Source organism: Pinus tabuliformis, chromosome 1_2 (assembly GCF_031772625.1).
Source record: "Pinus tabuliformis cultivar Carrire ecotype Pingquan chromosome 1_2, CPIR1, whole genome shotgun sequence".
Taxonomy (NCBI): Eukaryota; Viridiplantae; Streptophyta; class Pinopsida; order Pinales; family Pinaceae; genus Pinus; species Pinus tabuliformis.
Genome location: NC_142298.1, coordinates 807696251 through 807722524, shown reverse-complemented (window position 1 = coordinate 807722524; position 26274 = coordinate 807696251). Strand labels below are relative to the sequence as shown.

General features: G+C 34.4%; 2 protein-coding genes across 2 annotated transcripts; both read left to right on the top strand.

The window, feature by feature from the left end:
• The first annotated feature begins 21022 nt into the window (after positions 1-21022).
• LOC149208353 (uncharacterized) lies at positions 21023-25615 on the top strand. The gene is made up of 3 exons (XM_089396028.1): positions 21023-21721; positions 25287-25363; positions 25484-25615. The coding sequence occupies exons 1-3, from the start codon at positions 21184-21186 to the stop codon at positions 25565-25567; spliced, it is 699 nt and encodes a 232-aa protein (XP_089252154.1). The 5' UTR covers positions 21023-21183; the 3' UTR covers positions 25568-25615.
• Positions 21729-24744, top strand: LOC149208354 (uncharacterized). The gene is made up of 2 exons (XM_089396027.1): positions 21729-24181; positions 24281-24744. Exons 1-2 carry the CDS (start codon positions 21754-21756, stop codon positions 24730-24732), a joined length of 2880 nt encoding a protein of 959 aa, XP_089252153.1. The 5' UTR covers positions 21729-21753; the 3' UTR covers positions 24733-24744.
• Positions 25616-26274: the final 659 nt, after the last annotated feature.

The window sequence follows — 26274 nt, the reverse complement described above, 5'->3', positions numbered from 1 at the left end:
CTTCACACCCATCCTCTTGCCCACGTAACCCTACCTTCTTCTCCATTGTTGTCTCAACTACCTTAAAGCCAATCAGCCTTCCACATATCATCTCACCACTCCATCCATCAGTTCCTGGGTCACTTCAGACCCCCATCCTACCTCCATAACCATCCATGCATCTTCCATCAATCACCCATCCTCAAAAATCCCATTTCGAAACATCCTGTAGAAGAACTTCAGAACTTCCTGTAGAAACCCCTGCAGACTTCCTGTAGAAGTTCATAAACACGGTTGCATGGCATCCTGACTTTGTGAAACTCTCAGAAAGAATGTTAGGGATCCCTTAGACCCTCTTTGTACCATCCCAACCTTTCCCAAAGCATTTCATCCCTTGATCCATCCCTGCACAGTGGAAAACTAGTTAAAAGCACATGCATGATAATTCTAATAACTTAATCAAAAATACAAAAAGATGTTTTCTTCAGATAGTGAGAACTTAGACACATGCATTTTACCTTCCTAGAAGTAATGGCATCTCTTCTCGTGGTTTGCATTCTCATTTTTGCATCAGTAGGACTAGCTGGTAGAATTAGGGTTTGCTAGGGTTTGCGTTTCTTTTTGGCTTTCAGTTTCTCTTTGCAATTAGATTAGCTTCCTTCGAGTTAGCTTTCATCCATCAATTAAAAAGCTTCTTCTAAGAGCTCATAGAAGTTGGCTTAAGCTCCTAGTGGACTTGTGCCAGCTGACCAAGTGACAGCTACGGCAAGAGCTAGTACTCGTGCATACAGCACCGTCACTTCCAAGTTTGTTACGAACTACCGGGTTGATAAAATTAAAGAAGGGAGTTCCAGGAGTTGTAGCATTATTGCTACAATACTGGGGCCCACCAACCAGCAACCATGATCTCCCCCTGAACCTGTTCCTCCTGAATCAGAAACAACTATGAATTTGTATCAAGACCTTCTTAAGATAATGCCAACAATGCATTACTATAAGTATATGCTCCCCCTGAATCTGTGCCAGGTGATCACTATTAGACCCATATCAAACTTTTGTACTGCTGCTTTTCTTCAAATCAACATATACGCGACTGTATCAACAGAAACCAGCATATGTACGTGACTTCGCCATATGAAACTCGCGTATACCAACCTTTCTCTGAAACAGATAGGATTTAACAACAGGATGATGCATCAACTACTCCCAGCTTCTGTCTGAGATATTCAAATGTCTCTTTGCGTAGTGGTTTGGTGAATATATCAGCAACCTATTCTTTGGAGGTAACATACTCCAATTTGACCTTTTGTTCAAGCACTTGTTCACGTAGAAAATGATATTTTATGGGTATGTGCTTGGTCTTGGAATGCATGACTAGATTCTCTGAAATACTTATGGCACTTGTATTATCACATAGAATGGAGATAGGTGGAGTACAATGGATCTGAATGTCTTGCAATGTTTGCATCATCCAAAGGAGTTGTGTGTAGCAAGATGCAGCAGCCACATATTCTGCTTCAGCTGTAGATAATGCAATAGAGCTTTGTTTCTTGCTGAACCATGACACCAGTCTAGAACCCATATAGAATGCACCACCATTGGTGCTTTTTCTGTCATCAATGCTTCCTGCCCAATCTGCATCTGTATATGCATGAAGTGTAAGATCTGTATCCCTAGGATACCATAAACCAAACTTCTGAGTTCCTTGAAGATATTTGAAGATCCTTTTGACTACCTGAAGGTGTGATTCCTTTGGATTTGCTTAGAATCTTCCAACTATTCCTACTGCATGCATGACATCTGGTCGGGTACCTGTTAGATAAAGCAAACTACCAATCATGGATTTGTAGGTTGGTTGATGTACCATTGTTGATTCATCATTGGAGTTGAGACTGCATCCTGTTACCATGGGGGTACATATTGGTTTGGAATCTTCCATGCCGTATTTTTTCAAGATCTGCTTGATATACTTGTTTTGTGATAGAAAAATACCATCTTTATTTTTTTGAACTTGTAGGCCGAGAAAATATGTGAGCTCACCAAGCAGGTACATTTCAAATTCTTGTTACATTACCAAAGCAAAGTTTTGACTCATGGCTTCTTCATTGCTACCAAAAATGATATCATCAACATACACAACAAGTATTAGCAATTTATGATTATCAATCTTTGTATATAGATTGCTATCAACAGATCCCTTTGAGAAACCTTGTTGATGAACGCATTTTTCAAGATGGTAATACCAGGCCCTTGGAGCTTGTTTTAGACCATAGAGAACCTTTCTGAGTCGGCATACAAGTTTTGGATCATTTCCAAGGATGAATCCGTCTCGTTGCTCAATATATACGTCTTCTTCTAAGTCTCCATTAAGAAAGGTAGGTTTTACATCCATTTGGTATACTTTGAATTTCTGAAAGCTAGAAAGAGCAAGGAACATTCTTATGGCTTCAAGTCTAGCAACAAGTGCAAAAGTTTCTTCGAAATCTATACCTTCTTGTTGAGCATATCCTTTACAAACAAGTCTGGCCTTGTTTCATATGACTTCTCCTTTTTCATTCACCTTGTTTTTGAATATCCATTTAGTTCCTATGATATTCTTATCATGAGGTCTAGGAACTAATTCCCAAGTATTTGTATTTTCAATTTGCTCAAGTTCTTCATTCATGGCCTTGACCCAACATTCATCTTTGCATGCTTCATTTACATTTTGAGGTTCAGTGGAGGATAACAATGCTAGATAGCTTGAAGCTTCTGCAATAGTTCTTCTTGTCTGAACACCTGCCTCCTTTTGTCCCAAAATTTGAGTCTCTGGATGGTTTTTCTGAACATACCTGGATGGAGTCTTTTCCTCTTCTGGTGCTTCATTTGTTTCTTCTTCAGAATCAGTGTGATTTGATGTGGAAGGATAATCCTCATCTTCTTCATAATCTTCAGTTTTTACTTGTTTTGGATTTTTGCATGTTTCATCAACCACAACATCAATACTTTCAACAATTTTCCCAATTCTTTTATTATAACATTTATATCCTTTACATCGGGAAGAGTAACCATGAAGAATACCTTCATCTGCTATGGGTTCAAATTTGCCAAGATTTTCATCAGTCCTTTTGATGTAGCATTTTCTTCCAAAAACTTTGAAGTATTTTACAGTATGAGTCTTCCCATACCAAAGTTCATGTGGAGTTTGAGTGTTGTTTACCCGAACATTTGTTTTGTTGAGAATAGTGATGGTAGTGAATGCAGCTTCACCCAGAAGGTTACAGGAGTTCTAGACTCATCTAGCATAGCACAAGCCATTTTTTGAACAGTTCTGTTCATCCTTTCTACCACTCCATTTTGCTGAGGAGTCCTTGCGGTTGAGAATTCCCTTTTTATTTCATGCTCTTCACAAAAGTCAAAGAATTCATCCGAGGTAAATTCCCCTCCTTGATCAAATCTGAGGCATTTGATTTTACGATCTGATTCATTTTCAACCAAGGCTTTGAAGGCTTTGAACTTTTCAAATGCTTCATATTTGTGCTTTAGAAGTCCTATCCAACACATTCTGGAAAAATCATCAATGAACAATATAAAATATTCTTCTCCATGAGGAGACTTTTTCCTTGATGGTCCACATAAATCAGTATGAACAAGTTCAAGAGGCTTACTAGTTGATCCTTCCTTCTCCGGGAAATGTGCTTTGGTTTGCTTACCAAATTGACATGATTTGCATATTGTATTTTCTGGAATGCTGATATTAGGAAGATCATGAACAGCCTGGAATTTGCATGCTTTCCTTATTTGAGGGAAGCTCAGATGCCCCAATCTTCTGTGCCATAGCCAGTGTTCATCATTTTTTCTCAGATAGCACTGTTATTGTCGTCCCTTGAGTATGTATAAATTACTTGGAGTTATTATGCCTTTGATCATCGTTTCTCCGGTATCAAGCTCACGAACAACACATCCATTTGATCGAACTACTGCTTCGGTTCCTTGATCACACATTTGACTGACACTCAATAGGTTATGCTTTAGACCATCAACATACATAACATTCCCAGCTTTAACTTTTCCTTTTAAGAAAATAGAACCTTTACCTTTTATGATAGTAGGAGTGTCATTTCCAAATGAGAACTTCTTTTCCTTTTCTAAGGCATTGTATGATTGAAGTTTGTCTTTATCCCCTGTCATGTGTTTCAAGCATCCACTGTCGATGTACCACTGATTTTCTTGTCCTTCTTCATATAAGGCTTTACCACATCTTTCTGTTTGCAGTTCTTTCTTTTTCCATATTTTGGGACTCAATGAAGTTTTCTCCTTCTGAGATGATTGCCAAAATTTACTCTTGCATTCAGAATCTTCATGACCGAAGTTGTTACAGATAAAGCATTCTTTTTCATTTTCAAGAGGAGAAAAGTTATTGTAAGATCTTTTCATGATCCCCGTCTCATTCCTTTGATTTCGAGCTTCTTTAGTCATAATGGTCTTGTAAGCGACACATTGAGAAGCTTTGTGTCCAAAGTTATGACATGAAAAACATTGACCATTAAAGAAGTTCCTGTGATTATCGAATCTACTAACCTGGTGATTGTAGTTTCTATTGGTATTCATTCTTGGAGCAGACTGAGTATGATTTACTTGAGGTTGGTTGTAGCTTCTGTTCATCCTTGAATTAAATTGAGCCTGTTTACCTGGTGATCTGCTTAATTCCTTTGCTGACGATTGTCGAACTGTTCACAGCTTTTTGCTGCATCAAGATAGCTTTTAGTGGAGGTTGACGGCTTCTGTGCTTGAGATGCTTCTTCAGTATATCCAAGACTTGTATTTATCAGAGGAGAACGCTGCACTTTGATAATTTCATTTAATGTTTCTGATCCTTTAGCAAATCTAAGATTGAGAACTTTTGTTTTCTCAATATCCTTTCTTAGACCCACAATTTCACATTCTAGATTTTCATTGTGTTTTTCTCTTTTAGCAAGTTGGAATGTCAAAGTATCTATAATCATATTCTTTTCTTCTAAACAGATTTTGAGTTTAGATATTTCTTCATAAAGATCATATTCATCTAAATCATCCAAGAAATTATCATCTTCAAAATCCATCAGAAGTCTATAGTCATTGTTATTTTCATCTTCATCACTAATTGATAAACCATCGCTATCTTCATGAGTATAGTAGCTTTTCTTACTTACACTTTGTTTTCTATTCCATTTCGCAGATTCCTTACCTTTATCAACTTTATCTTTATGAGGACATTTGGTACCATAATGACCGACTCTTCAACAAGTAAAACATTTGAATGGTAGTTTACCTCTGAATCTTCTGGAACCCCATTGAAGGTTCTTGACAAAGTTTGGTTCTTCTTCTCCTTCTGAAATATGTCCTGATTCAATGAGTTCTTCTTTACTTTTTGCTGAAGCTGTAAATGTGGCTTCTCTCATATCTGAAGGACCTCCTTTTCTTATCTTGAAGGCAGTTAAGATTCCGTGCAGCTGTGTCATAGTAATAGTCTGTAGATCCTGCTTTTCCTCTATGGTAGATACTTTTGATTCAAACTTAGCAGACAATGATCTTAAAACTTTTTCAACTAAAACAACTTCCTTTATCTCTTCACCCAAGTTCTTCATGCAATTTACAATCTCATCTATATGTAAGAAGTAACTAGCTATACTTTCATCATTGTGCATTTTGAGATTTTCATATTGAATTTTGAGAGTTTGCAGTTTTGCACGTTTTACCTGATTGTCTCCTTCATAGCTTAGAATGATCTTGTCCCATATTTCTTTGGCAGTTTTGAGCTGCATAACTTTGACAAATTCTGATTGTGATAGACTCCCCAATAATACATTGACAACCTTGGCATTGGTTTCATATTTCTCTTTACCTACCGTATCTGTAGGAATTACTGATGGAAATGCATATCCTCCTTCCATGATTTCCCAGATATCTGTTCCAAGAGATTGAAGATAGGCTGTGGTTCTTACCTTCCAATAAACGAAGTTTCTCCCATCAAAGATTGGTGGTCTAATTGATCCCTCTCTTTCGTAGTTACTCATGATGATAGACCTTCCTTCAAGCGATCAAGCTTCTTTTGAAGGACCTGCTTTGATACCAATTGTTGGAAATAATACTGAGAGGGGGGCGGGGGTGAATTAGCATTAGCAAGTCAATAATTTTTCATTTCCATACTGAGATTCATATACGCTACTTCGGATAATGGAACTCGCGTGTATACACAACTGTGTATAAGGAAACTAGCGTATATCTTGCAGACTTATGATTCAGTTAATTTATCATATGTTAATCTTTAATCAGTGCATTAGAATCATATAAACAGTAACCAGCAGTAGTAAAAACAAAATGGACAATCACACACAAGAACACAAGATATAAGGTGGAAATCCAATGTGGGTGAAAACCACCTATTGCAATTGTCTCTATCTTCTTTTATTTTAGAAACCTCCTTTTACAATTTTTGTATTGAAGCAGACTTATACCAGTACGCAGGCTTCTACCTATAGAATGCTACAACCTTCTCTCATTCTCCAGCTTCTTCTGGAAGGGAGCTACAACCCCCTATCTCTTGTACTCGCTGATATGTGTACTAGTACGTAGGTGCTGGCCTACAGAAGGCTACAACCTTCTCTTTTCTTCCAAGGACCATGTTTCATAAATTTTCAAACTGGATCCATCAATAACATCAATAAACATCAAATATCTCTGCATCAACCAATCTCCTTTGCACCACCCAAAATTGAATCAATCAATCACTACTCAGAATGTTGTAACCAAAATACAGCAACAGTAACCAAAACCCAAGCAAGAACCCAGAACACTACAATAGCAACTAGAAGTAGCTAAAACAAATTTCAAAAGATATATGCTACTTCACAGTGTCGAACCTACGCGTATACGTTGTTATCCCAAGGAAAACCTGCATATGCACTGTTTTGATATGCAGAACCAGCGTGTATACACACCTTTGCTAAAGTGAACTTGCATATAGATCTATAAATGATGATTTAAACAATTGCATACATCAGTTATACCCAGATCATCATATTTATAGATTACAACATGCGCCAGTTATTCAGATAATAGATCACACAAAGATACTTCTCTTCAAGCCCTAAGATCTTGACCCATCAATAGTACTTATCCTTCATCAAGCGCTCAGGTTCATCCTTGATTTAGATCCAACTATGCATCATACCCCAATGACCTATATTCTAGATCTTATTCTTCATTAGATAATCAATACTTAAGTGCCTTTGCCTAATGATCTTCTCCTTCTTTTATAGACTTAGGCCTTACTCAGTACCATGGTCCAAAACCACTTACAATCAATACCTTGGACCAAATACCTGGGGTCAACACTTCGGACCAAATACCATGGGCCAAAATACCATGGACCAAAACACCATGGACCAATACCACAGACCAAAACTTAGTTCTCCAACATGTACACACTTTATCTTCTGTGAAAGTGCGTGTGTACGTATACACGACTTTGTATATAGAGTACCTGCATGTATACACGACTTGTTCTATCATGAACTTGCGTATATCTCTCTTTCTTCATTCTGTGAAGCCTAAATTATGATCTGTCATTTGTGTGAGTTGCCATCAAGGACAACACCTGTGTCATAGTGCCAAATCTGTATCATAATGCCAACAATATTTATAGGTAGAAAATTTTTAGGGGGTAATACTTGTAAATAGACTCATTTCCCATGTTTTTTCCGCAAAAAAAAAATGTAAATTCCATTTTCTAAAAAGAAGCACTCAAATTTCTTAATATAAAATCATTTTTACTTAAAAATTATCAAAATCTTATACAACTATATAACATTATTATAAACATTTATAGAGATATAGTTAAATATTTTTATTTTCAACATTTATAAAAATATAGTTAAATATTTTACAGCTTGGATATTAGGACTTAGTAAGATTTACTATTGTTTCTAAACTTCAAAATAAATTATCATCCTTCAAATTTTATCTAATTAACAATTGTGTAAGTCTCAAATCCTAACATTTACTAAAGTTTCTAAACTTCAAAATAAATTATCATCCTTAAAATTTTAGCTAATTAACAATTGTGTAAGTGTCTCAAATCCAACATGATAGAAAACAAATTGTTTCAATATTTAACTATCCAAAACTTCAAACCTTTTGTTTTTGCAACCAAATTTAATTGTTTTTGTAAATAAATTCTTTATTAACTTACAAAGTTCTAATTAAAAAATTAATGTGTTTTCAAGTATATTGTACAAGAACAAAGTGTCATTAGCTAAGATTGGATCTAAAATTTATTTTAATTTGATTTTATATGTGTAATCAAACTAAAAGAAATTTGAAATTTTATGTATAATCAAGTTAAATTTAATGTGTAGTTAAAGTAAAATAATTTTTGGGAAACAAATTTTCATATTTTGTGAAAATAATTATGACAAATATTGTCTCAATATGTAAATGAATCATAATCAATCATGATCAACGATGGTGTCATGATCAACCATGGCGAATAATGGAAATTTGAAATTTTATGTATAATAAAGGTAAATTTAATGTGTAGTTAAAGTAAAATAAATTTTGTGAAACTAACTTTCATATTTTGTAAAAATAATTGTGATAAATATTATCTCAATATGTGAATCAATCATGATCAACCATGGTGAATAATGATCAAACGTCGAGAAATATTGTCTCAATGTGTAAATCAACCATGGTCAACCATCTCTATTTTAGCGTTTATAATAGTTATCATAGGGTTTATATAACATTATCTCAATATGTAAATCAACCATGGTCAACGATCTCTATTTTAGTGTTGATAATATTTATCATAGGGTTTATATAACTTACAATATTTATTTCACAATTTATCATAGGGTTTTCTCAATATGGATGTAAATCAACCATGGTAAACCATCTCAATTTTAGTGTTTATAGTATTTATCATAGGGTTTATATAACTTGGTTTACAATATTTATTTCAAGATTTATCACAGGATTTCCTCAATATGGAAATAAATCATGTCCAACCATGGTCCAACATTGCATTGTGACAAATATTATCTCAATATGACAAAAAACCATGGTCAAACATGGTCCAGCATTGCATTTTCACAAATATTGTCTTGATATGAAAATCAATCATTGTCAACCATGGTCCAGACAAAGATTGTCTCAATAAGAAAATCAATCATGGTCAACCATGTTTATTTTAGTGTTTGTAATATTCATCATATGGTTTATATAGCTTCAATTTATAATATTAATCCATTGGGTTTAATATTGATCCCTTGGATTTGTAATCCCTTGGGTTTATTAGTATAAGGATTCATTTTCCTAACAAATATTGTCTCAGTAAGAAAATCAACCATGGTCAACCAAGTTTATTTTAGCGTTTATAATATTCATCTTAGGGTTTATATACCTTCAGTTTATAATATTAATCCATTGGGTTTAATATTGATCCCTTGGATTTATAATCCCTTGGGTTTATAATCATGGTCAACCATGATCCAACGTCACATTATGACAAAGATTGTCTCAATATGAAAATCAACCATGGTCAGCCATTCCCAACCATCGTCAAACATGGTCAATCATGGTCAACTATGGTCCAATGTGACAATGTGACCAAGATTGTCTCAATATGAAATCAACCATGGTCAACCATGGTGCAATGTCCATCATCAAACATGGTCAACTATGGTCTAATGTGACAATGTGACAAAGATTGTCTCAATATGAAATCAACCATGGTCAACCATGGTCCAATGTCCATTGTAAAACATGGTCAATCATGGTCAACTATGGTCCAATGTGACAATGTAACACATATTGTTTCAATATGAAATCAACCATGGTCCAATGTTGCATTGTGACAAATATTGTCTCAATATGAAAAATAACCATGGTAAACCATGCTCAACCATGTTTATTTTATGGTTTATAATATTAATCTCTTTCGTTCAATATTAAACAATGTTTATTTTAGGGTTTATAATATTTATCTTAGGGTTTATACGTTGGGTTTATAATATTAATCACTTTGGTTTAATATTATTCCCTTGGGTTTTTAGTATCAATCCCTTGGGTTTTTAGTATTACTCTGTTGGGTTTTTAGTAATAATCCCTTGGGTTTAAAATATCAATCCCTTGGGTTTATTAATCCAAGAGTTCATATTCCTAGGGTATAATATTATTCATAGGGTTTATAATATAAATCATTAGATTTATAATCATGGTCAACCATGGTTCAACATCACATTATAACAAATATTTTCTCAATATGAAAATCAACCATGGTCCAACGTTACATTGTGACAAAGATTGTCTCGATGAAAATCAATCATGTTCGATCATGGTCAACCATGGTCCAACATCACATTATGAGAAGAATTGTCTCAATATGGAAATCAACGATGGTCAACCATGCTTATTTTAGGGTTTATAATATTGTCTTATTGTTTATATACCTTGGGTTTATAATTCTTTTCCCTTGGGTTTATAATATCAATCCCTTGAGTTTATTAATTTAAGGGTTCATATTCCTAGGGTCTAGTATTATTCACTTAGGCTTATAATCCCTCAATTTTTTAGCATTAATCCCTACGGTTTATTATTCCGTTGGGTTTATAATATCAAGAATGATTAAGCATGGTCAAGCATTATCGACCATGGTCTAATGTTGCATTATGAAAAAGATTTTGTCAATTTGAAAATCAATCATTGTCTGAACTATGGTCCAATGTCACATTATGACAAAGATTGTCTCAATATGATAATTCTGGTCAACCATGGTCAATCATGATCAACCTTGGTCAACTATGGTCGAATGTCGCATAGTGATAAAGATTGTCTCAATATGGTAATACTGGTCAACCATGGTCAATCATAGTCAACCTTGGTCGACCATGGTCCAATGTTGCATTGTGACAAAGATTGTCTCAATATGAAGGTCAATCATTGTATCAACTATGGTCCAACATCCCATTATGACAAATATTGTCTCGATATGATAATCATGGTCAACCATGGTCAATGATGGTCAACCTTAGTCAATCATGGTCAACCTTGGTAAACCATGGTCTAACATCACATTGTGACAAATAGTGTCTTAATATGAAAATCAATCATTGTCTCAACCATGGCCTAACGTTGTATTATGACAAATATTGTCTCAATATGATAATCATGGTCAACCTTGGTCAACCATGACCATCCATGGTTAAGCATGGTCGAGCATGATCGAACATCGCATTGTGAAAAATATTGTCTTGATATGAAAATCAACCATGGTTAAGCATGGTCAAACATGGCCCAATGTCATTTTGTAACAAGGATTGTTTTAGTATGAAAATCAACCATAGTCAACCATGTTTATATTAGTGTTCATAATATTTATCTTAGGGTTTATATACCTTGGGTTTATAATATTAGTTTGTTGGGTTTTATATTATTGAACCTTGGGCAACCATGTTTTATAAAATAAATCATGATATACCATGGTTAATCATGGTCAACCATGGTCTAATGCTGCATTGTGACAAAGATTGTCCTAATATGAAAATCAACCATTATCTCAGCTATGGTCCAACGTCGCATTGTGACAAATATTATCTCAATATCATGATCATGGTCAACCATGATCAACCATGTTCAATCATGGTCAACCTTGGTCAATCTTGGTCCAATGTCGCATTATGACAAAGATTATCTCAATATGAAAATCAATCATTGTTTCAACCATGGTCCAATGTTGTATTATGACAAATATTGTCTCAATAACACAATTATGGTCAACCATGGTCAATCCACAGGGGTTTCACTAGGGGAGAAATATAATACCATGTGGGTTCATATTGGGGGATATATTTTGAGGAAAAAATGACAAAATATATTGAGCATATAACAAGGGGTAAATGGTTTTATTATTGGCAAGTATTAGAAATGTAGCTCAAAGTTAACGAAAAAATATAAAGGGGTATAAAAAATTCTAATGAAAAAATGGAAACCTACACTATCTAGTGAAAGTAGGTGTTTTTTAAATTGTGAAGGTGTATTGGATTTGTATTGGTAGGGGGTTAAATAATGTGACTTTTTGAGGTATTTTCTATTATGTAGTCAAATTAAAGGCATTGTTTAATATGCCATGAATGCACATGCTATGTTAGAGGTTCATTGAGTGAAGCTCCTATGGGTCAATCATGGTCACCTTGGTCAACCATGGCCACCTATCTTCAATCATGGTCAACCGTGGTTGAACATCACATTGTGAGAAAGATTGTCTTGATATGAATATCAAACATGGTTAAGCATGGTCAACGATGTTCCAACGTCAGATTGTAACAAGTATTGTCTCAATATTATAATATTGTGTTTTATATTATGGTTTATAACATTAAGTTTAAAATATAACATATATTAACTTAACACCTACGACATATATCAACCACATTTATTAATGTGGTTGTGCTAATTATGTTTATTGGAGTTGGGAATGATATATTAGTTACATACACATTAATTTATATATAAAAAAATATATTATAAAAATATTTAAAAAATTGTAGAAAATTGTAGAAAATTTTTAAAATCACAAGTTTGAGTTGAAAGTTATTCATATTCTCATTGTCCCCGGGAATTTTTCGGGTGTTGTTAGGGTGTTGAATCCACATATCCAGTCAAAAATTCATTTTAAACAAAAAAAAATCCAAAAGTAATATGTTTAAACAACGTTGTTTCCATAGAATTATAAGAGTCCTGAATTTATTTAAAAAAAAAACAAAAAATCAAAATCTTATTATACCTATCGAAGGTAGAGTATATTGTAATGGGTTTTTCAAATTTATCTTTGACTTTCAATTATTTTTTACAATAGTTGTGAAATATTTAAATATTAAACTAAATATTTGTTAATTATAAAAATAATTTTCATTTTTTCATAAAAATTATATTCCTATTTTATGATTGGTTAAGGACATTGATATGAATAATTGTGCCGAAGGCATTCTCTCTATGGCATTTGATGTGCAGACAATTTTCATTTCAACGAATCAATGAGCTTACATTTCATCCTCCTTCATCCTATTAAAATATGACATGTGGACCAATGTCTTTCCCTCATGTGACTGACATCGCTCGGCTTGTACACGCTGTTAATCCAACATGGACAACAACCTCTTCGTTGGTCGATTCACCAACAGTTATCTTTCTCATTACGCCTTGTGAGAATATGCCTTTCTTTATGTGAGTGGACATGCTCCATCTAACCGAGAGAATAGAACAAAAAAATGTAAATGATAACAACCACTTAGTTTTCCCTATGAAGTTACAAAATGTGTGAATTGAGTTACTAACTCAAAGGCTCTGATATTTCTCCCTGCGTTTCAAAGTTGTGACACGATTTGGTTCACTACTTGACATGAAAGCCCGCTTCAAAAGGATATTTTAGTTTGATCCATGATTCAGTTCTCTACTCTCCGCTAAACACCCCTACTATTTCAAAGAATCCATATGTCTTCCCCACCACAATGATTAGGAGCCATGCTAGAATTTTTCTCTCATATTTTATGCAATGGGGGACTTCACCATGGAAGGATGGTTGTACATGATACATTCCAAGTGCTTGAGATTGCATTCTTCTAGCAAGAAGTATTTTATGCTGCATGAGAGTACTCTCATCTGCTTCAAGTCCCCACCCACAGAAAACAAAAATGAACTTGTAGAAACACTGCAGACAACGATGCAAATATAATTTAATTTGAGTTGAAATAGTGAAATTAAGTTGAAATAAATATATAAATGGTTACAAAAACATCGAAATCAATCGTTAGGGAGAAAAGAAGAGAAGTGAACACAAGGAAGCAACTCGATTCCATCCATCCTCAGCATTCAGTGAGCCACTAGATAGGGCAAACCAAATTTTACTATCAGAGTTCGGCCTAATGGAAGTAATGGGAAAATAGTTTGGACCCATTCGCCAGAATTTGGAAACTATCGTTCTGCAACGTCAAAGGTCCAGATTTATTTTATTCAAAATAATTTTTAAAAGCAGTGTTTAGCAGTGTATGAGGATGATAACGAAGATTTTAATCTTCCAAAATATTATAGGTTATTATTTGCTTGGTATCGAAGATTCCTCTGTGGTTCGCATATTGATACCTCTGCGGTAAACATACCTCTATGGTTCGCATATAAAATTATTGGTTTGCAGATTGATCGGTTCAGAGATTGCTCAGTTCGCAGATTACTCAATTCGCATATATATTATACATGTGGTTCACATCTATAAACCAATACTCTATGGTAAACATATTTATACCTCTGCGGTTCACATATTGATACCTCTGTGGTTCGCATATATAAATTATTGGTTCGCAGATTGATTGGTTCAGAGATTGCTCGGTTCACAGATTACTCAGTTCAAAGACCGAAACCATAGTCATTGATCTCACTCTCTAAAAAAGATCGCGCTATACCCATTTATAAACAATTGGTTCGCATATATATTATACATGTGGTTCACTTCTATAAACCAATGCTCCGCAGTCCAGGGATATAAACACATTTATGCGGTAGCACCCTCTGAAGCTATCACATATTACCACTCTTGGTTCACATTCTACAATATCTATGTGGCATTGCAGATCTCAAACACATTGACGCAGTGCAAGTGGGGGTTTGTTCGTGGAACAGGGGTGTTAGGGCAGGTGCTATTTACAATTATTTGCAACATTACCCATAGCTCAGTGGTGGAGCCATTTCATTAGATACATCCAGCATAACATTGCAACTGATCTTTGATGGTTGGAGCTGCTTCGATCTGGATATAAAAATGTAAGTTTGGCTGGAGCTGCTTTGATCTAGATTTGAAAATCCATTCATCTTTCCAGATCCAATCTGGTCTACAAGCTACGGTTCGATCCAATTCGGGGCATGTGCGGTCTGCAATCGGGTTTGTTTATATCAGGTACACACATTCCTTATATTTTTCTAATACATATCTTCTCATATATTCTCAAGTATGAATAATTTGCCACAACTACCAAAGATTACTAAATGTAGACTTAGCACAGTTACTCTATAAAGCCTTTATGAGTATATAGAGTCTTTAGAGAAACGTAGAGAAGAAAGAGAAGTCAAGTTACAAATAGAGTTAGAAGCCATGTTAGAAAATAAATTCACATCTCTTGAAGATAAGATCCAAAAACAAATAGAAAATAAAATAGAATTATTGGAGACTAACATGGAGGCAATGGAGACTAGGTTGCAAGTTATAGAAAAACAAAACCAAGATATGAACCAAAAATTGTAGCAAGGAGACGTCAATACTTTAGAGAGTCTTAAAATGAAGGACATTATTAAAGAACTAGAAAAAGTTAATAGCCACCTCACCCTAAATATTGTGGCAGGTAAATTAGATATCAAACCAATTAAAGATGAGATGAAAAAATGGATAGAATTAGACCATGAGTGTAACAAAAGGGACTTGAACCTTATAATCTTCGGTTTGAAAGAGGAGATAGACAGAATTACATAATAGATTACAAATTGAAACAACGTGTCTCATAGAAGCAACAAGGTTGGGGAAATTAAATGAGAATAAAGGAAGGCTAATCTGAATAAATGTGAGCTCTACTGACCATAAGTATGACATACTTAGTAAAACCTCAAGTCTAAAAGTAACGAGAATATTTATAAATGAAGATCTCATTCCAGAAGATCAAGCGGAATTCAGAAAGGAGGTTCAAAATGTAAAAGAAGCTAGGAAGGAAGGAAAATGGGGAATAATCAGAAATAGAAAAGTCGTTATTCAAGATAGAAACCAAAAAGATAGTAATAAATAACAATTCAACATGCTCTAGATTCTTTCTTGGAACTGCTGGGGCTTTCCATGGAACAAAGGCCCCAAGCTAAATTGGATCTCAAATGATGTTGATATTATATTGCTTGTTGAAACTTGGGAGCACAAAGAATCTACGGTCCCTAACATAGATGGCTTTGCACTATGGTCTACCTGGAACAAGTGATCCTTCCGTAGACGTATTGGGGGCATAGCATGTTACATTAAGAAGAACATCTCCCCCCATGCTAAGATTTATAAAAAAGACCCTTACAACCAATATAGTTGGATAGATATTACTGACAGCAATGATTAAAAGACCTACATAGAAATCTGTTATTTTTCCCCCATCAATTCTAAATTCTATAAGAAACAAAATCTAGATAAAAATAGTCCTTACAATGTTTTATAGAATGATATTTCTAGCCTAAGGAATGAAGGTAATATCCTTTTAATGGGTGACTTTAATGCTTGAACTTCAAGCAACCAAGCTATTCTTCTAAGCAATCATTCCAACCCTAATCCTCTTTGGTTAGAAAAAGACCTTACTCTGGCTAGCCAGTACAAAAGGAGCTCTGAAGACCTTGGGGAGAATTTGTTTGGGTCGAAGCTAGTCAAGCTTTGTAGTGCTCAGGATCTCATAATTTGCAACAGTCTAAAGAAGTGGCCCAATTCTAGCCAGATGACCTACATCCATGAGCTTGGTAACAACATGGTAGACTATGCTATTTTTTATCTCCCTTAGACAACGAAATAATAAATTTTGACATCTTAAACGACCACAAGCCTAACTTTGATCACAGGCCTTTACTTATAACTCTCAATTTTTTCATGCATAGAGATCCCATAGAAGATAATGCTTATAGCCAAGAGAACTTAATCTTTGATAGAAATAAAAATGATCTCTTTCGAAATGAATTAAAAACTAATTTGCTTCATTTATCTAGTATAGACAACATAGAATACCTCTATCATAATTTTACTACAACCCTCTCATATTCTATTAACAAGTTCTCAATTGAAGTTTCAAGTAATAAAGGAAATAACAAAACCAACCCATGGTATGACAAAGATTGTAAAAGTGCGAGGAGAGCAATTAAGGAAGTTGTTGATGAATCTCTTAAAAATGGCAAGATAAAAATATATAAATCCCTAACTAAAAGGAAAAAAAGGCAGTATATTCGTAAAAGACAAGAGAATCTCTTACACCTCTCTAAGGTAGCTGCTAAGAAATTCTGGAGGGAGATTCTAACTAGGAAAACTAAAGATAATAATAAAATTTCTTTATACGGCTGGAATTCCTATCTTGAAAAGCTTTATGAATCTCCAAATGACATGGATAACTTTGAAACCCTGCTCATAACAAAAGAAGTTTTCTCATTAGAAGACATTGATTTTGGGGTTAAACGCCTGGAAAATGGGAAAGCTAAGGACATTCAAGGTTAACAGGCGAAAATCTTAAAAATTGGAGGTCTCGTACTCATCCCCCACATCCACAAGCTTTTCAATTAAGCAATCAAGCAAGGGTTCCCTAAACCATGGACTCAAAGCCTCATTATCCCTATTTTTAAAAGTGGGGATACAAATAACCCCTCTAATTATCAGAATATTATGATCAACCCTCTCTTAACCAACTTATATGGTATTATTTTGGAAAAGAAGTTGAGCATATGGCTTGAAAGTGAAGGTAAGCGGGCTAAAGGCCAAGTGGGTTTTAGAAGGCAACACTCAACAACGAACAACCTCATTACACTTAGGGTCATTGTGGAGGAATGTCGCAATGATAAATCCAATCTGTTTTGTTGCTTTGTGGACTTTAGAAAGGCTTTCAATACGGTTCCTAGAAACAACCTATGGAATAGATTAGAAGAGATAAAGATTCCTTTTGAGTTGAGAGCTGCTACTATAAGTTTATACGATAATGTAATTGCGAAGTTAAAGAGCAATGAGGGGTGGTTGAACGATATTAAGTGTAATATCAGTGTTAAACAAGGTTGCTCCCTCTCCCCTACCCTATTTGACATTTACATCAACAAGTTAGAAGGTTGTTTAGAGGAAGCAGATTGTGCTGACACGATCTTAGCTGAGATAGTCATCATCCTTCTTCTCTATGTTGACGATATTGTTCTTCTCACAAGATGCCCATCTGATCTCGATAAGAAACTTAGATTCCTTAAGGATTTCTTCTCTACCATGGGTATGACTATTAACACTGACAAAACAGAAGTTATGATTATCAAATCCAAGAAGGACACTTACGCTAATTTTATGTATGACAATAGTAACTTGGAGGAAGTGTCTTCTTACAAGTACCTAGGAATTGATATTCATCACAAACTCAACTGGAACTATAGCATTGAGAAAAGGATTAATGGGGGGTGGAAAGCTTATTTTGGTCTTCAAAATAATTGTAAAATGACAAACCTCGTAATGTGGGATAGAAAGAAGTTCCTCTTTGAAACTTTGGTCACTCATGTTATCTTATATGGATGTGAGGTTTGGGGTTGCAGCATCTCTAGAGAATCCTGGAGAAAGACTAAGCAAATCCAGAAGCGTTTTATAGTGTATAACCTCAAGATTAAAAGCAATACACCCTATCCTATTCTCCTTATAGAAGTGGGTCTTTCCCCTATCGAGAGCCTAGCTATGACTAGGCTTCTGGTGTACAAACACAAACTCAATAACATAGGAGACCATAGACTACCTAAGCTAGCTTTAAATTCTAGCGAAAACCACCTAAGGCTCAAACGAGGTTGGTATAAAGACACTAGGGCCTGGTTAAACCATTGGGAGATCGACAAGAATGTTGCATTGCAGAACATTAATAACATTTAAAATATTGTTACTTCTAAGTTCAAAGAAAAAATGTCGTGTGAGAAAGATTTAGCAGCTAAAAGAAAATTAAGATGTTATAAGGAGGTCATCAACCCCACCCTAGAAGATCAAAAGTATCCCTCTATTTTAACTAGCTCAAAGAATAAAATTAATATAGCTAAGATTATATCAAACTCTCATGAGCTCCATAGTGAAACGGGTCATTGGGTAGTTCCTAAAACACCATGGATGGAAAGGATTTGCCATCTTTGTGAGAATATGAACATCGAGGATGAAAATCACTTCCTCTTAGAGTGCCCCACATACAACCATATTAGATCTCAATTTCATAATCTTTGTTGCAATACTGACCTTCCTAGCCTTTTACGGTGTGAAAATTATAGTGAGCTCGGAAGACTTCTGTCCAAGCTTTTTGAGCACAGGAATAAAATCTTAAATCAAACTAAATAATTCATTTCCTTAAGTCCGATAGACCAAAGTTGGGTCTCAGTGGACGTTAACCATCATCATCATCATCATCATAAAAGTGAAGGAGTATACATAATTATTATTTTTTTAACCATTTTTATTTATTTGTATGAACTTTTTATTTATTTCAATCCAATAAAAAAATAATATAAATAATCAATTATTTTTCATTACTTTTGTTTATTTATACAATTTTTTTTTTAAATGAGTATAAATAATAAATTATTTTTGGTTACTTTTATTCATTTTTACAAAAAATAAATAAATTTTTTCACTCATATTTCGATGTGAAAATGAAATAGAAAAAAAAAAAAAACAAAAAAAATTAATTATTTTTATTCAGTTGTATAGTGTTTTCTTTTTCCATTCATACCTTATTAAAATAATCTAATAATCTAATAAGTAGTAAATATAAATAACTAATTATTTTAATTTTTTTTTAAATTTATACAAGTTTTTCACTTTCCTACTAATATTCTCATATTAAAAATAAGTAATTAATCAATTATTTTTATCATTTTTATTAATCTATATATTTCTTTTTTCCCTCTTGTATTTCCATCTTGAAATATAATGAAAGTAAATGTAAATAATCAATTTTATTTTTAATGTTTTATTATTTTTTTCTCATTTTTCTGAGTTGAATATTAAAATGTAATGAAAAATAAATATAATTATTTTCTATATTAAATATAATAAAAAGTAATTAAATAACTAACTATTTTTATGAATGAATGACTATTAACAAATAATTATTATTATTATTTAATATTTAATATTATTATTATTTCATATTTTAATATTAAATGTTGAAATGCAATAGAAACTAAGTATAAAAGATTACTATTATTTTTATTTCTCTTGACAGATTTTTAAATATAATTTTTTTAATTGACATAGTTCTGTCTGATATGATTTTCTAAAATCCTATTGATGTTTAATCACAATAAAGAAAGTGAAAATGACCTCCGTTGTATGTGTACCATCCCATTGATATTTGGAAAACCCACTAATTTTGGCAATCATCACGCCCTTGTCCTCAATTAATCCAATCTATCCCTTGCCCCTTCCTCAATTAATCCAATCCATCCATGCTCACTCTCATGCTACCGTTACGTCTTTCCCATCTTCACTTTCTCCGGGCGGGACTCGCAGCTTCACCACAACGACAATTCATGATTATATATCTACTCTCCACTTTGACAGTAAATAAATAAGGCGACTGCGAAATATCGCAAAGTTCTTTTGAGTTCTCTCACATAGTTACATGTCTCAAATGATGGATAACCACTTAATAAATGTTTTCAAAGTATCAAATCATGAGACTTCGAACCATAACCACTTAATGGATATTTTCAAAGTTTCAAGATTGCGAAGCATAACTACTTAATAAATATTTTCAAAGTTTCAAGATTGCGAAGGATAACCACTAAATAAATATTTTCAAATCACGAGACTGCGAAGACTAACCACTGAACAAATATTTAATAAATATTTTCAAAGATTGTGAAAGATAACCACTAAATAAATATTTTCAAATGACGAGACTGCGAAAAATAACTACTGAACAAATATCTAATAAATATTTTCAAAGTTTCAAGATTGCAAAGATAACCACTAAATAAATTTTTAAAGTTTCAAGATTGCAAAGATAACCACTAAATAAATATTTTCAAATCACGAGGCTGCGAAGAATAACCACTGAACAAATATTGTCAAAGTATTAAATAATGAGGACTGCGAAGGATAACCACGGGATAAGTATTTTCAAAGTATCAAGTATCAATATTTTCAAACTTTCAAGATTGCGAAGGATAACCACTAAATAAATCGTTTCAAATCACGAGACTGCGAAGAATACCCTGTTAAGGGATTAATGAATCCACGTGTGTACGCCACTTCCTATCTTCACTCCATCCACACCTCTCACGACCATTTCCTGTCCACTGAAATTCTGTGTCTCTCCTGAAGCCCTTAAGGGACCTCCCCTTGCCCTTTATAAATACTCGTTGCCACAATCCCCATACCCACTGCAACGGAAGCCCTTCATTTCCATCGCCATGCCGTCTCCCTCTTTCGCTTTGCCTGCGCTCTTTCTCCTCTTCCTTTTCCCTTTCTCCTCTGCGCATTCATTTCATGATGATGCACAGTCCCTGTTGGCATTTAAAAAGCTCATTACTAGCGATCCCAATAATTCCTTGGCCAATTGGAGCCCCACAGTCCCCCTTTGCAACTGGACTGCTATTACTTGCGGCGGCCGTCATCCAGACAGAGTGGTCGGGATCGATCTCTATGACATGGATCTACGCGGCACCATCTCCCCTTCGCTTGGTAATTTGTCGTTCCTACGCTTACTCAATCTTTCAAACAATAATCTCCACGGTCACATCCCACCTCAATTGGGACGCCTCTTTCGTTTGAGGTGGCTCCGGCTTTACAGCAATCAATTGGAAGGAAATATACCACATCAACTCAGCAGCTGCAGAAATTTGGTTACGTTGGCCCTCTCCTACAACAATCTGAGCGGAAATATCCCCCGGGAGTTGTCTTCCCTGTCACATTTGCAAGAGCTTTACTTGGGAGCAAACAGTCTAACAGGTACCATTCCCTCATCTTTAGGAAACCTTTCTATGTTGATACTTTTAGAAATGTATGAAAACAGTTTGGTTGGTCCGATTCCTTCACAACTGGGCCTTCTCACCCATCTGCAAATTCTTTACCTTTATATAAATGAATTGTCTGGCAGCATTCCCCCTTCATTGTCCAATATCTCCACTTTGACTGACTTGGAAATTCATGCCAACAACCTCATTGGCAGCATTCCACAAGAACTGGGCCTTCTCACCCATCTGCAAATTCTTTACCTTCATGAAAATGAATTGTATGGCAGCATTCCCCCTTCATTGTCCAATATCTCCACTTTCACTGAATTGGCAATTGCCACTAACCACCTCACTGGCAGCATTCCACGAGAACTGGGCCTTCTCACCCATCTGCAAACTCTTTACCTTTTTGAAAATGAATTGTCTGGCCCCATTCCCACTTTTTTGTCCAATATCTCCACTTTGACAACATTGGTAATTGCGGAAAACAAATTTACAGGGCACATTCCATTAGAATTATGTGCCAAGCTCAACAACTTGAATTACCTCTCTTTATGGGGAAATCAACTTAGTGGGAACATACCAAATACCATTGGAAATTGTTCCAAACTTGAACTACTTTATCTACACTACAATAAGTTGAGTGGGAGTGTTCCAATAGAGTTGGGTAACCTTTTCCTCCTTGAACAATTATACTTGCATAATAATGAGCTTGACAGTGGTAGCACCACAAAGATGCTCTTTCTTGTATCTCTTACAAATTGTTCTTACCTACAAGAACTACACTTGAGTGACAATAAACTAAGTGGTGTCTTGCCCCTTGCCACAGGGAGACTTTCCGCCAATTTGTCTTACTTTTCATTAGCAAACAACAAAATAGAAGGAAACATTCCTCCACATATTGGCAATCTTAGTAGCCTAATCTTTCTAAATTTAAGTGGAAACTTTTTAAATGGTACCATTCCACCATTTGGAAACCTTACAAAATTAGAAAGATTGGACTTGGGAAACAATGAATTAGAAGGTAACATCTCCAATCAATTTGAACAATTACAAGGACTTGGTCTCTTGGACATTAGTAGAAACAAACTCACTGGAAAGATTCCCAATTCCCTTCCACCGTCTAAACAACTAAGAAGAATCCTACTTAATCACAACCAGTTATCAGGGAGAATACCTATCATCTTAGGAAACTATATAAATATGGAATTGCTCGACCTATCTCACAATATGCTCACTGGAAGCATTCCACGAGAAATTGCTAAACTTTCTAATCTACAATTCTATTTGAACTTGTCATGGAATTTATTAGATGGCTCGTTGCCCATGGAGATTAGTAAAATTGCAATGGCTCAAGCTATAGACATTTCCTCCAATCACTTGACTGGGTTCATTCCACCTACACTTGGAAGTTGTCGTGAACTACAAACATTGAATTTATCTAGAAATGCCTTCCAAGGCTCTATTCCAGATTCACTTGAAACTTTACTAAGTCTTGTGAACCTAGATCTCTCTTTCAACTCCTTATCAGGTCCAATACCAGTGACTCTCCAAAAATTGAAAATGCTTCAGTGTTTGAATTTGTCTTTCAACAATCTCACAGGGGAAATCCCAAAAGCGGGATTTTTTGCAAATCAAACAATTATCATGTCCTTCATTGGGAATCCAGGCCTTTGTGGACCAAAAGTATTCATGTTACCTGCATGTCCAACATCAAGAAGTCATTTTGCACTTGTGAAGAAAATACTATTTCCAGTGAGTGGAGGTATTGTTTTTATACTATGTTGCTTACTTTTGGGGTTCCTTTGGAGACGGAATATACATGTGCAAAACTTTGATTCCTTAGAATCCATTTTTCAAAAGTTAGAGCACAAAAGGATCTCATTTCAAGAGCTTCACATAGCAACCAATGGATTCACCAGGAGCAACTTGTTGGGATCAAGTAGTTTTGGATCAGTTTATAAAGGAATTTTGAGTGATGGCACAATTGTTGCTGTGAAAGTTTTCCAATTGCAAAATGACCAGGGTGAGAAGAGTTTCAAAGCAGAGTGTAGTGTCTTGCAAAAGATTCGACATCGAAATTTGGTGAGAATCATAACCTCCTGCTCCAACCTCCATTTCAAAGGTTTAGTGTTCCAATTTATGCCTAACGGAAGCCTAGAGAAGCATTTGTATCATGACAGAGATGACAACAATGATGAGGATGTGTGTCGGCTGGGATTGAAAACACTACTAAACATTGCCATGGATGTGGCCCATGCCATGGAATATCTACATCATTATTCTCATGTGCAAGTAGTGCATTGTGATATAAAACCCAGCAATGTGTTGTTGGATGAAGACATGATAGGCCATGTGACAGATTTTGGTCTTGCAAGATTGATTGGTGCAGACTTTGGTGATTCACTTACTTCAACACTTACTTTGAAAGGGTCTATGGGTTACATTGCTCCAGGTATGGATTCTTTTAAAATTAGTTTTAATTGTCATTTTTCGTCAACAATTTTGTATACACTAGTGAGATAAATATTTATTGAGGTTTCCTTTAATGCAGAGTATGGATTGGGTGAGAGAGTTTCTACCAAAGGAGATGTTTACAGCTATGGCATTATGTTATTGGAAATGCTTAACAGAAAACGACCAACCAACAACATGTTTATTAGAGACCTAAACTTGCACAAGTGGGTGAGCCTAGCATTTCCAAACAAAGTGAAGGAGGTGATTGACAACAATCTGTTTAGTGCACAGGATGGAGTTGGATTTGAAGAAAATAATATACACAATTGTGTACTTTCTTTGCTACGAGTTGGTTTACTTTGTTCAAAAGATTCACCTGATGAACGACCAACTATGAGAGATGTGGTAATAGTGCTGGAAAATCTCAAAGAAGATTTGGTGGCAAAAACAATTGCTACAAGGAGAAGTATATCCAATTTACTTGGCCATACAAATGCACCAAATATAAATTCCATGACATCAAATGACCAAAGTTCTTCTACATTTTAGTATGTGAAAATTGTAAGTACAAAATATTTCAATCTTATCATTATTCTTTCAATCACATATTTATTTTTTATTTTAAAAATTTCAAACAAATTTCTGTTACCATATGTTATCTATTTATAATTACCACGAATATAAAATTTAGATGCTTTTTCAACAGTTGATTAAATAGACTGTAAATTTACATTTGGTTAAATTTATTCTCCTTTCATGGTATTTATAAATTAAACTAGCTTCACAGAAATGGAAAAGAAATTAATTGCATTCTGTTAGAATTACCATTAAGATTCGGCGATGATTTGGAAAAAAATGATTTGATTTTATTAACATGTTGGAGTTTTAGCTAATTTGTTTCTATTGTATTGAATTGAATTTCCATTTTATATATGATATTTTAAATTTTATGGCACCTTTCAAATATACCATTTTGGTTTTTAGTTTACAGTGGGAAGTGTGAAGATTATATCATGAAGTTGCTACTTATTATACAATTTTTTTGACCTCTTAAGATTAAATATATTCCCAGTATGTACTAATCAATTTTCGATACTCTACAGATTTTTGCAGGTTTAAAAATGGAGCTTTAATCCCAAGACAGTCCCAGGAGCTTCGAACAATTAGTCTTTTCTCAAAGGCATGTTAAAAGTTCTTATTGTTTCAAAATTTGAAGTCACCATGAATCGTTATCCATTTTTCAGTATTCTCAATGCTCGGTTCATCTCCCAGGTTAATGAAATCGTTATCCATTTTTCAGAAATTTCAATGCCCTGTTAATGTCAAATTTGGGGTTCTTGATTATGGATGCTCTTCTCAATGGACGTTTTTCATTGCTCTCTGAAATGGAAAGTTGTGGGTTCATCATCAATGCCCTGTTAATGTCCCAAGTTCATGTCAAATTTGGGGTTCTTGATTATGGATGCTTTCTGAAATGGAAAGTTGTGGGTTCATCATCAATGACTTCTATATCCCAAGAGCTTTAATCCCAAGCCAGTCCCAGGAGCTTTAATCCCAATGCTCGGTTTCATCTCCCAGGTTAATGAAGTCGTTAATGTTCTTCTCAATGGACGTTTTTCAATGCTCTGAAATGGAAAGTTGTGGGTTCATGATTGATGGATTGTTTTCCAGGATCGATTATGATTGATTGTTTTGGGTACAGGAAAACTATGTAATGACATTTTGTTTTACCTTCTGAATGATACTATCACTATTATGGTTACTTCTCAATCCAAAATTTAATTATTTGAGAGGTTTCTTTATAAAATATTAAACGTTATACATTTTATTATTTGATTCATATAATTCATTGGTTGATTCTAACTATCCTATAGCTGGAATTCTTGGTACTCCCCATCTAAAGAATTTATGAGATTTGTTGAGCATGGAATTCCTCATATTTCAGAAATAGAGTTTATAATATTTGGTTACTCTGAAAGATTAGATTTTTGGAATAATGGGCATTTTATTTATTAATTTTAATCAATATAGGGTGGTTTTTTTTTCATATCTTATATAATTATGAATATTTTTTAAATATAAAGTATTATT

Coding starts and splice junctions, on each gene's coding strand:
- LOC149208353 (XM_089396028.1), top strand. CDS start 21,184: ATGCCGTCTCCCTCTTTCGCTTTGCCTGCGCTCTTTCTCCTCTTCCTT. Junction 21,722..25,286: donor GGGAGCAAACAGTCTAACAG/GTACCATTCCCT, acceptor GATACTCTACAG/ATTTTTGCAGGTTTAAAAAT. Junction 25,364..25,483: donor CAATTAGTCTTTTCTCAAAG/GCATGTTAAAAG, acceptor TCCATTTTTCAG/AAATTTCAATGCCCTGTTAA.
- LOC149208354 (XM_089396027.1), top strand. CDS start 21,754: ATGTTGATACTTTTAGAAATGTATGAAAACAGTTTGGTTGGTCCGATT. Junction 24,182..24,280: donor TATGGGTTACATTGCTCCAG/GTATGGATTCTT, acceptor CCTTTAATGCAG/AGTATGGATTGGGTGAGAGA.